Raw genomic sequence first — 13,808 nt, forward strand, 5'->3', positions numbered from 1 at the left:
CTGCCACGTCCTGGCCTCCCAAGGTCTGTCAGAACCTGGTGGACTGAGAAGCTAGAGGACTATAGTCTCAGGCAAGGCACCACCCACAGGAGCCCTGAATGGAGGATCCCCCAGCTCCACTGATTGGTCCAACCACACTTTTTAAGCCAGAAGGAGGCACAGGAAGTTTGCCTGAGTGACAAGATGATTTCCTGTTGTGGCTGTGTTGGTCCCTATTTGTGCCTGCCTCCTGCATCTAACCCTGTTCCTGGTTCCTGTTCGGCTCCCGTTCCCACGGGGGTGCTCCTGCTCTGTGCCTGATCCTTGTCTGTCCTCCTGTTCCTTTCCTTATGCCTCGCCTCCAGCCACCAGTGACCAGTCCAAGTTCTGACTTCGGACCCAACTCTGACCTGGCCCCAGCTCTGGTAACTGGCAGTTGACTCTCGTGCAGACTCTTGGCTTTGTTCCCCAACCTGGACTCCTGCTCTGACCTCTAGGCAAGATTGCCTATGTCCCGCTCCATAACACCATCTTTCCTGACCCTGCACACTGCTGCCAGTGAAACCCTCCGTCCCCACCCTGCTCAGTGCGCCTAACAAGACCTTCCTTCCAACCCTACCCAGAGATCCTGCTCAATTCTAGTAATGGGACCCTCCCTCCAAGCCAGCCAGAGCTCTCCCCACTCCTTGCTGGTAAGAAGGGGATGTGTGTGGCAGGGGCGATCCTGGAGTAAAAGAGTGGTGGGGGAGGTGAATCTTGGAGTTCTCAAGGACTGGGACGCCCTCAGACATGTTCTTAGTGAGGTGTGCATCTTGTCTTAATTCTTAGCCTTGCTGGCCACACCCAGTCACCTGTGGGCAGTGCTGTCCCACGGCACATACAGGCTGGGGCAAGGAACCTCCCACCCAACCATGGCTTCCTGGTAGACAGACTCAACTGGAGACTGGCGTTCTCTGAGGCTGCCCTCTTGATGAGGGTGAGGTGCTGCCGACCCAGGCAGAAGGGGTAGTGGGAGGGCAGAACAGGAGCTACAGCAATCTTTTCTCCTGGACAATTGGACTAACTCCCTCTTTTTCTCTGGCCTCCTTTCCCAGACAGCTGGGGATTGGTCAGTAAATGCGGAGACCCCACCCACTGCTCCCACATCCCCTCCCCATTCCCTTCTCCCTCCCTCCACTGGCACCAGGGCTCCTGCACAGCGGCCAAGGAACAGCGCAGAGAAGGGGGAGACTGCTGAGGAGCCAGCCCTCAAGTAGTGGGAAAAGGGGGTCCCCTCCCCTGGGAGCGACGACGCGGGCAGCACTTCACCGAGAGCCATGGGGAACATTTGAAACCTCTGGGAACTTTTTCTTTTTAAAAAACTTTTTTTTTTTTTTCAAAAAGGTAAAAGCTAAAGTTAAGACTTGACGGGCATGGGGGGAACATTCAGTGGAGCAGAGGGCAAGTGAAGGAAAGCGCATCTGGGGGTGCTGGAGAACAGGGGGCTTGAAGGAGGGGGTAGGGAATGGGGGAAAGGGAAATATGGCAGGAGAAGGGAAGAGGGGAATGTGGAAGGAGGGGGGAGGAGAGGCAGGGGGATATGGCAAAAGAGATTGGATGGGGGGGTAGAGGGAGGGGTGCAGAAGAAGAGGGGGAAGAAAGGGCACTGAGGCAGCAGGAGTGCTGGGAGGGTTGTAGGGTTCTCTCTGCCTTCCTATGACCACCCATTCTTGCAGGGTCTGAGAGAGACTTTTTTTTCTCCTAACAGGAAAGGGAGAATTTTGGGGCGGGGGGTGGGGGGCCAAAAAGTGCTGCGTTTGGAATTCCAGCCTCAGCCTCAAAGTGGGTCTGTTCGGAAAACCCCCTAGGTGCTCTATATGTATAGCAGCAGGCGGCCCGGGAGCTGAGTCGCTTTATTCCAGCACACGCAGCCTGCATTTCTCCTGCACTCAGAGGAGCTGGAGATGGTCCTGTCTAGCATGTCCCCTATAGCATCCCCTATAGCGTGGTCCGGTCTGGCTCTACATGACCCAAGCAATGGGGCTGCTAACATTTCCTCTGGGAGACTCTTCCATAGCTTGGTAGACCCTCACGGCTAGGAATGTTCTCCCAGTCTCCAGCCCAAATTTCCCTTTGCTCCTCCCCATCCCATTGTTCCTCAGATCACCCTGGACATCTTCTCTCCCTCTTGGGCCTTTACGCCCTTGGGGCGGGCATGTGGTGGGGGAGTCTGCGTTTGGCAGTCCTGCCCATCTGGATCACTTTTCCCCTCTCTGCTTTCTGCCCATCCCAGCAAGAATAACAGTTCCTTCCTGGGGAGATAAACCAGTGGAAACCAGCTGAAATTAGGGAGTGGGGAGGCTTGAGAGGGGGAAAGATGTTGGCAGTCTGATGGTGGCTTGCCTTTTGGGGCCTCTTGAGGGAAGGGAAGATGGGGGGAGGATTAAGGAGAAGCGGGGCTGTTGGCGAGGGAAAGGGCCCAGCCGTTGCAGTGATGGGCTGTAACACAGAGACAGTAGGAGGAATAGAACGCATGCCCTGGCTGACCCTTTGCTCAGAGAATCACGAGTTTCACTTGGATGAAAGAATAAATGGAGTGGAGCTGAAAACGAGAGAGACCGGGTGGGCGGGCAGGGTTCTGAGAGCTTCTGTTGACTTTGGGCGGCCACACACCAGCGGGGGCTGACAGGCAAGAAGGAAAGGGGTGACGGGGACAGGCAGGAGACAGAAGGCCTGCCCTGCAGCCTGGTTTTGGCATTGCAGGGGAGGGCAATGCCAGCTAGAGGCAGTGGGAGCTGCTGAAATCCAGACTGTGGTTGTGGACTAGTCATTTTTGTGGTACTGAGGGAAAGAACGAAGGGGAGAAAAGGACCCGCCTCCCCCTCCAAGGATCCCGCCAAGCAGGGAATGGGCCCACAACCCCCAGCCCAGATGGGCCTTTTGCTGAACACCACCTCTCTCCTGCCCCCTTTCCCTCTTCTTTCTGATCTGAGTCCCGCTGTAGCCTTGAGCATCCGGGCACCGTGTGCCTCAAGGAGAGGGAGACTCCTGGGTGGGGAATGCAGGGGCACAGCTCATCCCCTCTCCCTGTTCTCTGAGCCTAGCCCAAGGCCAGGGGAGCTGGAGTGCTGGGAACCGTCTCAGCTGCCCCACTGCCTGCTCTGCATGGGGGGCTCGGCTCTTCCTGGCCCTGGATAGCTCAGCGAGGCTGCAGGGGGCAGGCAGGGCCCCGGCAAATTCCCCTGCTCTCCCTACCCCCATCCTTTTCTTGCCTGGCCCAGCAGGTGCAAGCTGTGGATGGGGTGAGGGGGTCTTCATGGGGGAGGGGCGGAGCCAACCCCCCCCAGCTGGAGGCAGTGGGAAATTCACACAGCCCAGCCCTGTAAGAGCCCAGCCCAGAGGGGAAGCCTGGATCCCCATTGTAGCCAGGCCTGGCTGATCCTCAAACCCACCCACACCACATGTCTGGCAGGTCTCAGCTGAGAAGGGAGAGCTCCCCGAGTTTCTCCATTAGCAAGGAGGCAGGGCCCTGGGAGCCATGGGGATAGAGGACCCTGGGAAACGGGCTCCCTGCCTCCCCACCCATCCCCAGGGAAACAGCCAATGGTTGCAGTGGATTTCAAGGGGAGTTTTGTTTTCCATTTGCCTACCTCTACCCCCTGGCAGATAAGAGGGGCCCTGGGTGAGCAAACAAGGCTGGGGTGGGGAAGGACACGTGGCGCCAGCGTTGACGGAGACTCATGGCCAGTGTTCCCGGAGCATGGCCCTCTCTGGCACCTGCTCCCCGTCAAGGTGACTTGCGGGTGGCAGCACAGAGGCACGTGGCGGGGAGGGGAGCACAAAGCGGAAGGCTGAAATGGGCTGGGAGCGCGGCTGGGGACAGGACAAAGGGTGGCTCTGTTGGGGATGGGGGCCAAAGAGCACTGGAAATGCCACTGGTAGGGGGTATCAGCTGGGTTTATCATTGATCTCCTGGAGTCTCGGCTGGCATTCCTCCTCCTCCTCCACCCTACTTCCTCCGCACCATCACCACCCCCCGCCCCCGTCCCATACGCACACAGCCACAGAGGGTATCTGTGCTTTCCAGCTGCAAGGCAGAACCTCAGGGGCTGGGCTGTAGGTAATCTCACCCCCAACCCTCCAAGAGTCCTCCAGACCCCAGCCCAGCCAGCAGCCTGTCTGGCTCGCTCTCAAGGCAGCGTGATCTCCCTGCCGCTAATCCTGCTGAAAGGACCCAGCCCTGCCCCTCAGTGTAGGAACCAAGGTGTCTTCAGCCTCTGGCCCCGGGGCTAAGCTTACCTGGGCAGGGGGAACATGCCAAAGTGCCAGTGGCCTTTGACCCATTGAGTATGCGCTTGCTGTGTTGGCAGAGGACTGCTCAGTGGAGGCCTGGAGTGGAGCCCACTGCCCACGTAAGGAGTGGAGCAGCCTCCAGGAGATTCTGAGATGGCAATACCCCGCAATGCAAAGCGGATCTGAACAGTTACCCTGACCCATTCAGGTCTGGAAAGCAAGACTGGGAGTCTGCTAGGAGAGAAACATGGCTTAACCTGGGACCGGGAGCCCAGAGACAACCTGACCTACTGACACAGTCTCCCTACTTATTTCCAGCATGCCTATCGCTGTAATATTTAGGGACAGATCTATGCACAGACTGAGAGCTGGCTTCCAATCCCAGCTTGGCCACTGGCTGGCTTGCTGACCTTGGACAAGTCACATTGCCTCTCTGTGACTCAGTTTCCCTGCCTCCAGAATGGGGGCCCCAGGAGCTGATGTTTAATACAGTAGCATTGGTGAAGAGCTTTGTGATCCTTGGAGAGAAGTTGCTGTAGAAATGCAAACAAATTCCCGAGTAATCATAATAAATGTATTTCTTTTCCCTGCTGGCTACCCTCCTGGTTGGGCTCAGGCACAGGTCTGGGTAGTTAGAAGTTCAGCAGTGGGGTTGGACATAGGTCAGGCGCAGGTACGAGGGTGGGCAGGCATAGGGTCGGGGGTGGCTACAGGGGCAAATGCAGGGTCGGGGTGGGATCGGGCGCAGGTTCGAAGGCGGGTGCAGATGTGGGGTCAGGGGTGGGACCGGGCACAGGTTCGGGCGCAGGTTCGGGGTTGGGGGTGGGACCGGGTGCAGGTTCGGGGTCGGGGGCAGGTGCGGGGTCGGGGTTGGATCAGTCGCAGGTTCGAAGGCGGGGGCAGATGTGGGGTTGGGATTGGATCGGTCACACGTTCGAAGACAGACGCAGATGCGGGGTCGGGGTTGGATTGGTCGCAGGTTCGAAGGCAGGTGCAGATGCGGGGTCGGAGTGGGATCGGTCACAGGTTCGAAGGCAGGTGCAGATGTGGGGTCGGGGGTGGGACCGGGCGCAGGTTTGGGGTCAGGGGTGGGACCGGGCGCAGGTGCGGGGTTGGGGGTGGGACCTGGCGCAGGTTCGAAGGCGGGGGCAGGGGCGGGGTCGGGGTTGGATCGGTCACAGATTCAAAGGCGGGTGCAGATGCAGGGTCGGGGTTTGATCAGTCACAGGTTCGAAGGCGGGGGCAGATGCGGGGTCGGAGTTGGATCGGTCGCAGGTTCGAAGGCAGGGGCAGATGCGGGGTCGGAGTTGGATCGGTCGCAGGTTCGAAGGTGGGGGCAGATGCGGGATCAGGAGTTGGATCGGTCGCAGGTTCGAAGGCAGGGGCAGATGCGGGGTCGGGGTGGGATCAGGCGCAGGTTCAAAGGCGGGGGCAGGTGTGGGGTCGGGGTAGGATCGGTCGCATGTTCGAAGGTGGGTGCAGATGCGGGGTCGGAGGTGGGGTCGGTCGCAGGTTCGAAGGCGGGTGCAGATGCGGGGTCGGGGTGGGATCGGTCGCAGGTTCGAAGGCGGGTGCAGATGCGGGGTCGGGGTGGGATCGGTTGCAGGTTCGAAGGCGGGGGCAGATGCGGGGTCGGGGTGGGATCGGTCGCAGGTTCGAAGGCGGGGGCAGATGCGGGGTCAGGGGTGGGATCCGTCGCAGGTTCGAAGGCGGGGGCAGATGCGGGTTTGGGGGTGGGACTGGGCGCAGGTTCGTAGGCGGGGGCAGATGCGGGGTCGGGGTGCGGTCGGTCGCAGGTTCGAAGGCGGGGGCAGATGCGGGGTCAGGGGTGGGATCTGTCGCAGGTTCAAAGGCGGGGGCAGATGCGGGGTCGGGGGCAGGTTGGGGGTTGAACACAGGTTCAGAGGGAAGTGCAATCACAGTGGTGGGGTCGGGCACAAGTCCAGAGTGTCCATTCATATTTCACCTGGCCCAGCCCTCCCCTGGCGTTGGCATTACCCATTCAGGGCAGGAACCCTGCGGAGCATCCTGGTAACTCGCTCCTGCAGCCAAAACAGTCAGAAAATCTCAGCCTGAGCCTTCACCTTTGCTGTTGTCATTTTTAGGCCATCTTACATCAGGATCAAGGAGTTTGCCCTGAGATCCCCCCTTCGGCTGTGACCTGTTGTCCTGTCTGAGAGCCGCTCCCACGCGAGCAGGCGGAGGGGGCGGAAGCAGGGAGACGGAGGACGGCAGATTAACATTAATCCCCAGCTTTGCTTACTTCCAGCCGCACGAGAGCTCCAACGGCAGCAGCCAAGGTGACGACTGACTCCTTGGAGATACCTTTGCCCCAGCCCTGCTGTCCGACCTGCCCAGGGCCAAGTGGGACTCCCTGCACCCACCCTGGGGCTCTTCCTGGAGATATGAGGATCCAGAGGCCTGCACACAATAGCAAAAGCTGCCAGCGGTGAGCCGGTTTGGAAAAGCCTCCCCTGGGCAGTTTAATGAGTGCTGTGGAGAGCAATTATCCAGAAGGAACGCTGAAGCAGAGAAAAGACAGGCCCACACTCCCCCTCAGCAGCTCGGAGGCATCTCCAAAGATCGGGAGCAGCTGCCCGGCCCAAGACACGACACAGCCAAAAGGAGGGGGTAGCATGAGTGATGGGGAGTGCGGGGGCGTGACAAGCCACTGTGACCCCTCTGGAATTTGCACCGCTCCCCACTGAAGGTCGGTTTCCTGTGTTTTAGGGGAGAGGGTGTGGAGTAACAACGGGGTGTGACATGAGTCTTGGGAAGCTACCGGTGCTCGGCTGGGTATCGGGCTCCCACGGCAAACGCCGGTTGAAATCAGAGCTGACGCCGGACATGATCAGCCCACCTCTGGGGGACTTCCGGCACACCATGCACGTGGGGCGCGGCGGGGACGTCTTCGGGGACACCTCCTTCCTCAGCAACCACGGCGGCACCGAGACGGCCAAAGCCAACAACTTCTTCGCCCGGACCCTGCGGCACGTGCGGAGGACGCCACTGAGGAACCGGGGCAGCGGGGGCAAAGCCGAAGCCTCACCCGCCCCCCCAGACATCTCGCCCATCATCAAGAACGCCGTGTCGCTGCCGCAGCTCAACGAGGGGACCTACGGGGGCAGCAGCCCAGCTGGAAAGTTCGCCTTCAAGAGCACTCCAAACAACGTGTCTGATACACACTATGCTTACGGTGAGTGGTCCTGTGGGGGGACATGGGCTTCAGAGGCTTCAGTGCTATTCCCGGCTGTGTCGCTGAATCCAGGGCAGGTCCCTGCCCTGCCCCCCCTGTGCCTCAGTTTCCCCATCTGTACAATCTCCATCTCTGGATGGACCGGACTATTTAAGAGCTATGATCAATGGAGTTCCTGGTCCCAATGAATCCCAGAATGATGCTTTCTGAGATACACCCCTAGCCCCCCAGTTGTTCCTCCCCTGCACCCACTTCCCCTTCGACTTCACCTGTTAAAGGCCCTGGAGAGCTCAGGCCATTATGGGTGGGATATAGTTTCTCACCTCTGATCCACCAGCTCCAGTCCAGTGCTGGGATGGTAGTAACCAAGATCATTCCCATCCGATGGCCAATTGGTGGCCTGTGGGAAATGAGTCGGTGGGTGGGGGCAGGTCTCGAGCCACCTCCTATAAGAGAAACGTGTTCACAGACAGCAAGGGAGACTCACTGTCCCCCTGGCAGCCTCAGGGTGAGAATGGTCACCAAGCCTGCGTGCCCCTCTGGGACTGGTCCGTCCAGTGTGGAGGGGAAGCCCCGTGGGAGAGGCTGAGCTGCTGGCGTTCACACAGAAGGGCCGTCTCCAGCAGCACAGCGAAGAAAGGGGGGGGGGTGCTTTAGGTGAACTTCACTGCTCCCAAGAGTAGGCAGCAGGCGATGCCCCCCCAGCCAGCTCTGCCCACACAGCCCGGTGGGAGGCAGTGGCCTCATGGTTAGAGCCCTGGACTGGGAGTCGGGAGACCTGGGGGCTCTATTTCCCAACTCTGTCGCTGGCCTGCTGGGTGGCCTTGGGCAAGTCACTTCCCTGTCCCATGCCTCCGTTTCCCCACCTGTAAAATGGGGATGATGTAAAACGCTTTAACATCTGCTGAGGAAATGCATGGCATAAGAGCTCAGCGTTGTTACTATTTCCAGGCCTGCAGCTCCCCCTGCTTATCCAGTGCCTCCCCTCCATGCCCCTGTGGCTCTGCTGATGCCCCTCCCAGTTGTCCTGTTCCAGCCCTGGCTCCCTGCCCAGGCCCCTCAGTCCTGGCTACGTCTGAGGGAGGCTCTGGCGGGTGCCGGGGGCTGGGTTCTTTAGCACAAAGGCCACGTTCTCCAAGCTCAGCATTTCCCGGGGCAGTAATGCTCAGGTCAGTGTGACCGGTGCGGGCATGGCTGGGCCTGGGCCAGGGAGGAACAGAGGCTGAGCCGAGGGGGCAGCGAAGATGGCATGGTGCAATGCTGCCACCTGCTGGTCACAGGTTATAGAGCTGATCACCCATCACCCTCTCCACTCTTGGCAGAGACCAGTTCTAGCACTGTGCTGTTATCTTCCGATTTGACTGGGCCATGAGTGTCCAGCACTGAGCAGTCCTTTAACAGTGGGACCAATTCCCATCTTCCCCAGTACAGGCTAGTCACGTTACAATGGAATGTAACTGGTGCTAGTTTTCACTAGTACAGGCCAGACTTTCCCAATACAGAGCAGTCACTCATTGGTGAAACTGGTTCTAGGCTGTCTAGCAAAGTTGTCCATATGAGAGTGAATGATCCCAATGTAGCCCAGCTGACATGACTTGTCTATCCCCGTTCACATACAGTCACCGGTCCCAGTCTCCCATAGTACAGCCCAGTCCGTCCCCACCCTGTGTGACAGTCGCTGCCTCCCCCTGGCTCTTGTCTATCCCGGTTCACATACAGTCACCGGTCCCAGTCTCCCATAGTACAGCCCAGTCCGTCCCCACCCCGTGTGACAGTCGCTGCCTCCCCCTGGCTCTTGCGCGGCGCCAGAGGCTTCCCTCTCACCAAAGGCTCCTTGTCCTTTCAGGGCTGGAGTCCGGGTTCTGCACCATCCCACGTGCGCCGCGCTCGGAGAAGGCCCGGGAGAGCTCCTTCCCCACAGAAGCGGAGCTCCAGCGCTCGGACTCCCTACTGTCCTTTCGCCTGGACCTTGGGCCCTCCCTGATGAGCGAGCTCCTCCAGGTCATCAGCCTCAGAGAAGTCATGGACAGCAGTGTCAAGTGGGAGGAGAGGGAGGAAGACAGAGCCGTGGCTGGCAGCCAGGCTGCGTCACCCCTTGCCCTGCATGGCGAATGGGTTGAGGCCGGTGTCCCTCGGAGATCAGGGACACCCCATGCCAGGTGTATAGAGGGCGACATGGCAGAAAGCCTCTGGGGCCGCTCCAGGCAGGGGGCCAGCTCCCCATCAGGACACTTGGTGCATGCCAATGGAGATGCTTATGCCCTAGAGCATGCTGAGGAGGGGCCTGCCTATGCTGGGAGCGGGCACCAGAGCCCTGCATGGGGCTCAGCACCCGCTGGGGAGCCGGGGGTGCTCCCAAAAGACAGCCTGTGGCAGGGGCACTGGAATGACTGCAGCATGGAGGCGGGAGAGTTTAACCGGGCTGCCCAGGTCCTGGCTCGCCACTACAGCGCGAGAGGTGTACATTGCAGCCTGGAGGAGGAGGAGGGTCCCCGGGAGAGCCCAGTTGTCGGCTCGTGGCGGGCGGACGAGTCTGGGTGGGGTCACAGCGAGGAGGAAGAGGAGGCCGCACTCTCAGCTGTGCAGGAAGGGGAGGCCATAGCTAGGGAGGGCCGCAGCGACTCCTTTGAGTATGCCGACGAGGAGGAAGAGGATGATGAAGTGAAGGTTTGAACAGCCACCGTCTCCTGTGGCCTTGGGACTCCCCAGCCCTCCCCAAGAGATGTCAGTTGTCTGGGGGCCAGTGCCCCTTGGGAGCTGTGAACCCTCCTGCCGCAGAAGGTTGGTGGGGATGGAAGCAGGGGAAGCAGCTCTTTGATCCACCCAGCACCCTGGGCAGGCCCTGCCTTCCCCAAAAAGGCAGGTCGTGCTAATGGGGAAATCGCAATGATCACATGCTCCTTCCCCCCACTGCTTGCTGTCATTCGAAATGAGGTGCCCGTCCGCCTGGGAGGCTGGGCTGGTAAGGGAATGCTCCTGTCAGGTCACCGAGCCCCCAGCAAGCAAGGAAGAGGAGCTGATCAGAGAGAGCACTCCAGCCGCACGGCTCGCTCCCCTGCGTCCCCCTGAGCTAGAGGCCTGGGGCAGGCTTGCTTTCTAAGTCAACCACCCCGGGCTGGAGCAAGACAGCATTCTCCCTCTCCCTGGGGCCTGAGCGCTCTTGGCCGTTCTCCCAGCACAAGGCTGGGCCTGGGTACTGAACCTGGTTCTGCCATGCAGCACCACACAGCACTGTCCGCAAGTCTCACGCAGCTCGTACCAGCCCTCACCAGTTCTGTTGCCTTCAGCCAGCTGCCATGCCAGCTGGGTTAGCTAATTCCTTGTTCCCTCCTGCCAAGGCCTGCCCTAGCCATCCAGTTCAGGGGCCTCCCCTGCCCCCAGAAGCCATTCCAGGGGCACAGCAATCCGGTTCCTCTCCCCTCTCCTCCCCTCCCCAGGGAGCAGACAGCAGAGTGGGGAGCCCTCCTTCCTAGAGCTGATGCAGGGCTGTGCTCCAGGAGAATGGCAGGTGTGGCTCCTATCGTCCAGCACTGCGGTGAGCTGGAGGCTCTGAGGCTGGCTCCAGAGAGCCAGCTGCTCCACTCTACAGCTTTGGGGAGGAGCGCCCACTGCCCCACCCCCCAAGTTCCTGCCACACTGTCCTCAGGGAGGTGTTCAGAGCAGCAATACAGGTGGCTCGGCGGGGGTGCAGCCAGCAATGACTCGGTATCCGAATGCAGCACAGCCGGGGAAATCATGCCATGACCCTTAACCGGGGCACCAAGGAGCCCTGCCAGAGTCAGGTGCCAAAAGTCGTGATTTTTTAAAGATGTAACTGGTGGGTTCTTTCCATTTGCCCTCCGGTGCTGGACTGTGCAGGGGGCCGGTTTTCAAGGTTTCTCCCACAACCGGGAGAGCTAGACACTTCCTGTTGTTGTGTAATGAGAGCTGGGAGGCTCAGGCAGTAAGTGGCTTTGGGAGGTGGGCCTTCAGGGGAAAAACCAAATTGCGCAAGAGTTGCAACAAAGTCGTTAGCGTTGGCAATGCTGTGACTCCAGTAATCAGGCAGAATAAGGGAGATGCCGGGGTCCAGCTGCCCTTGTCCCCTGTAGACCCCAGAGGGGACACTCCCAAACTCCCAATACTCCCTTTCACCCCCTCTTAGAACAAGAACATTTTCTCTGTGCTATAGCGTTCAGCCCAGGGAGTTGAAATAGGGGCTGCCCTTGGTCTGGGCAGCTGTTCCAGGAATGGGCTCCCGCTGACACTATTTAGAGGGTCTAAACTCACCCCCCTCCAACACACTTCCCTCTTCCGGTATCCTTTTGCCGGCGGGGGGTGGGGGCTGCTCACTGTGCTCCTTCTGTCTCTGGGCAACGCAGCCTCTTTGGAAGGAGCCACTCCCCATGCTGTCCTGCATGTGGCCACGCTCACACAGAGGGGTCTTTGTGCCACGGCAGGAATGACTGGGGGATGAGGTCATTCTGCCAGCCCGCACAGCGTGCCCATTGTTCACCCAGGGCCCGCGAGCCTGTGGCCCACACGCCCGCTGCCCAGTCGCCCCAGGGTCTGTATCTGTCAGGGAACACATGAGAGCATAACAACCAGGCTTGGATGCCCCGGGGGGAGGGGGAGAAAGAATCCTAGCAGCCCATGCTGCTTCCCACACAGGCCCTGGAGCTGCCAGCTGACTGATCTCATCCAGCACCCTCAGCCATATTGCAGGCAGCTGCTCCGCTGTGGGGGGAGGCTGCCCCTAGGAGCGGGCTGAAGCTGAAGTGAACGGGAACTACAGATGCCCAGCAGGGCTCTTGAGTGTAGAGTCCAGAGTCTGCAACCATTGTTACCCCTCACTGCCCCCACCCAGGGTCTTCCTCAGGCTCGGCCCCTTGCCCTGCTCATTCCAGCTTGTCACAGAAGCTTCATACCAAAGATCCACCCACAAGGAACGTCCCAGCTGTCTCCCTCTGCAGCCTGTGCACTTATGATTGATCTTATTAAAACTGTTTTTGATACTAGCCTCTCCTCTGGTGGTTCTTCCCTGTTCCCCAGCCAGCCCCAGGATTTCAGCCTGCAGAACAGCAGCACATCGGTCTACTCTCTCTGCACTTTCAGACTCCAGGGAGGAATCTACTCCCAGCACCAAGTGCCTGAACCCCCTCTCTGCATTGGTATGCTCTGCACTTCTAGTTCTGGGACTCCAGGGAAAATAGGATTTGCTACCCCATCTCAGATCACTGGACCAGCCATTTTGGTCCCTACACTCCTGCCATCACCCATACATGTTGCATCAGAGGAAAGCAAAACCCCAGTAACGCTGGCCAGGGTGAGGAGGTTCCATCTTGACCCCCGCAGAGACCAGTTTACACCTCACATCTAGAGCCCTGATTACCCTGCTCATATCCAGCCTGGCTACAAATGTTATCAATCAGCCCTAGCGCTTGAGCCTACAGCAGTGAGTTCCACAGGCTGACAACATATTTTATGAAAGTTATTTGTTCTGCATTTTGCTGAATGATTCTCTCAGACACTGGAGCATGGTGGAAGTAGAAGGGAAGGAGCCGTGTATGCTCCTTCATTAGAATCTCTCTAAATATCAGTCTCTTCAGTGCTTGGCCTTAGCCGACTAAATAACCTTAGCATTTGCCATCTGTATATCCTGAGCATAGCATTAGCTGTATGCATTGCCAGACTGGATCCGACCCAAGGGCAATCTAGCCCAGTATCCTGTCCCTGACCGTGGCCAGCAGCAGATGCTGGAGAGGAAGGGGTAAGAACCCCGCACTAGTCAGCTATGGATGAGCCCTTCCTGACCCCTCATTGTTAGAAGTTGGCTTTTCTCTGAAGCCACTTTAAACCTGGTGAGGCATGTCCCTTTGTGGGGCTGGGGGGTCACATCTAATGTCTTTGTTTTCCCTGTGCTGGGAACCCCTTGTCCTGTACTGTCAGAGGGTAAGTCTGCCCCCTGCTGGTACCAAAGACTGTTCCTATATTTCAGGTGTATGCGGGGGGAGGGGAGGAGGAAGTTACCCATAATGCTCCGAGCCAGTTTTTCTCCAGAGCCATTCCCCCTGTGGCATATGGACCTCTAGAGTGAGTCACTGTAATTTTAACCAGAGCAGTTTCACCAGACATTTAGGTAGTGCCAGCCCATGTGAAGGACTCAAGTGGACACAGGTTTCATTCCTTGGCAATTCCAAAGCCTTCCCCTCTCTCCTGCCCACACTGAGATAAGACATGGGAAAGGCTGGGCAATGGATAACTTGGCTGGAATTTTCCAGCAGATAAGAGATTGCAGTGATAAGAAGGGAGGTGATAGAGGAATAGTCTCCTTATCTCTTGCTGGATACAGCTTATTAACACCTGTGCAGTTTCATCCTGG

At 58.8% G+C, this 13,808-nt stretch overlaps 1 protein-coding gene across 1 annotated transcript; it reads left to right on the forward strand.

Moving 5' to 3' along the window:
• Positions 1-1,191: 1,191 nt before the first annotated feature.
• CDC42EP1 (CDC42 effector protein 1) lies at positions 1,192-12,396 on the forward strand. The gene is made up of 3 exons (XM_077807573.1): positions 1,192-1,362; positions 6,357-7,447; positions 9,294-12,396. The coding sequence occupies exons 2-3, from the start codon at positions 7,015-7,017 to the stop codon at positions 10,118-10,120; spliced, it is 1,260 nt and encodes a 419-aa protein (XP_077663699.1). The 5' UTR covers positions 1,192-1,362; positions 6,357-7,014; the 3' UTR covers positions 10,121-12,396.
• The last annotated feature ends 1,412 nt before the right edge of the window (positions 12,397-13,808 follow it).

Source organism: Eretmochelys imbricata, chromosome 1 (genome assembly GCF_965152235.1).
Source record: "Eretmochelys imbricata isolate rEreImb1 chromosome 1, rEreImb1.hap1, whole genome shotgun sequence".
Taxonomy (NCBI): domain Eukaryota; kingdom Metazoa; phylum Chordata; order Testudines; family Cheloniidae; genus Eretmochelys; species Eretmochelys imbricata.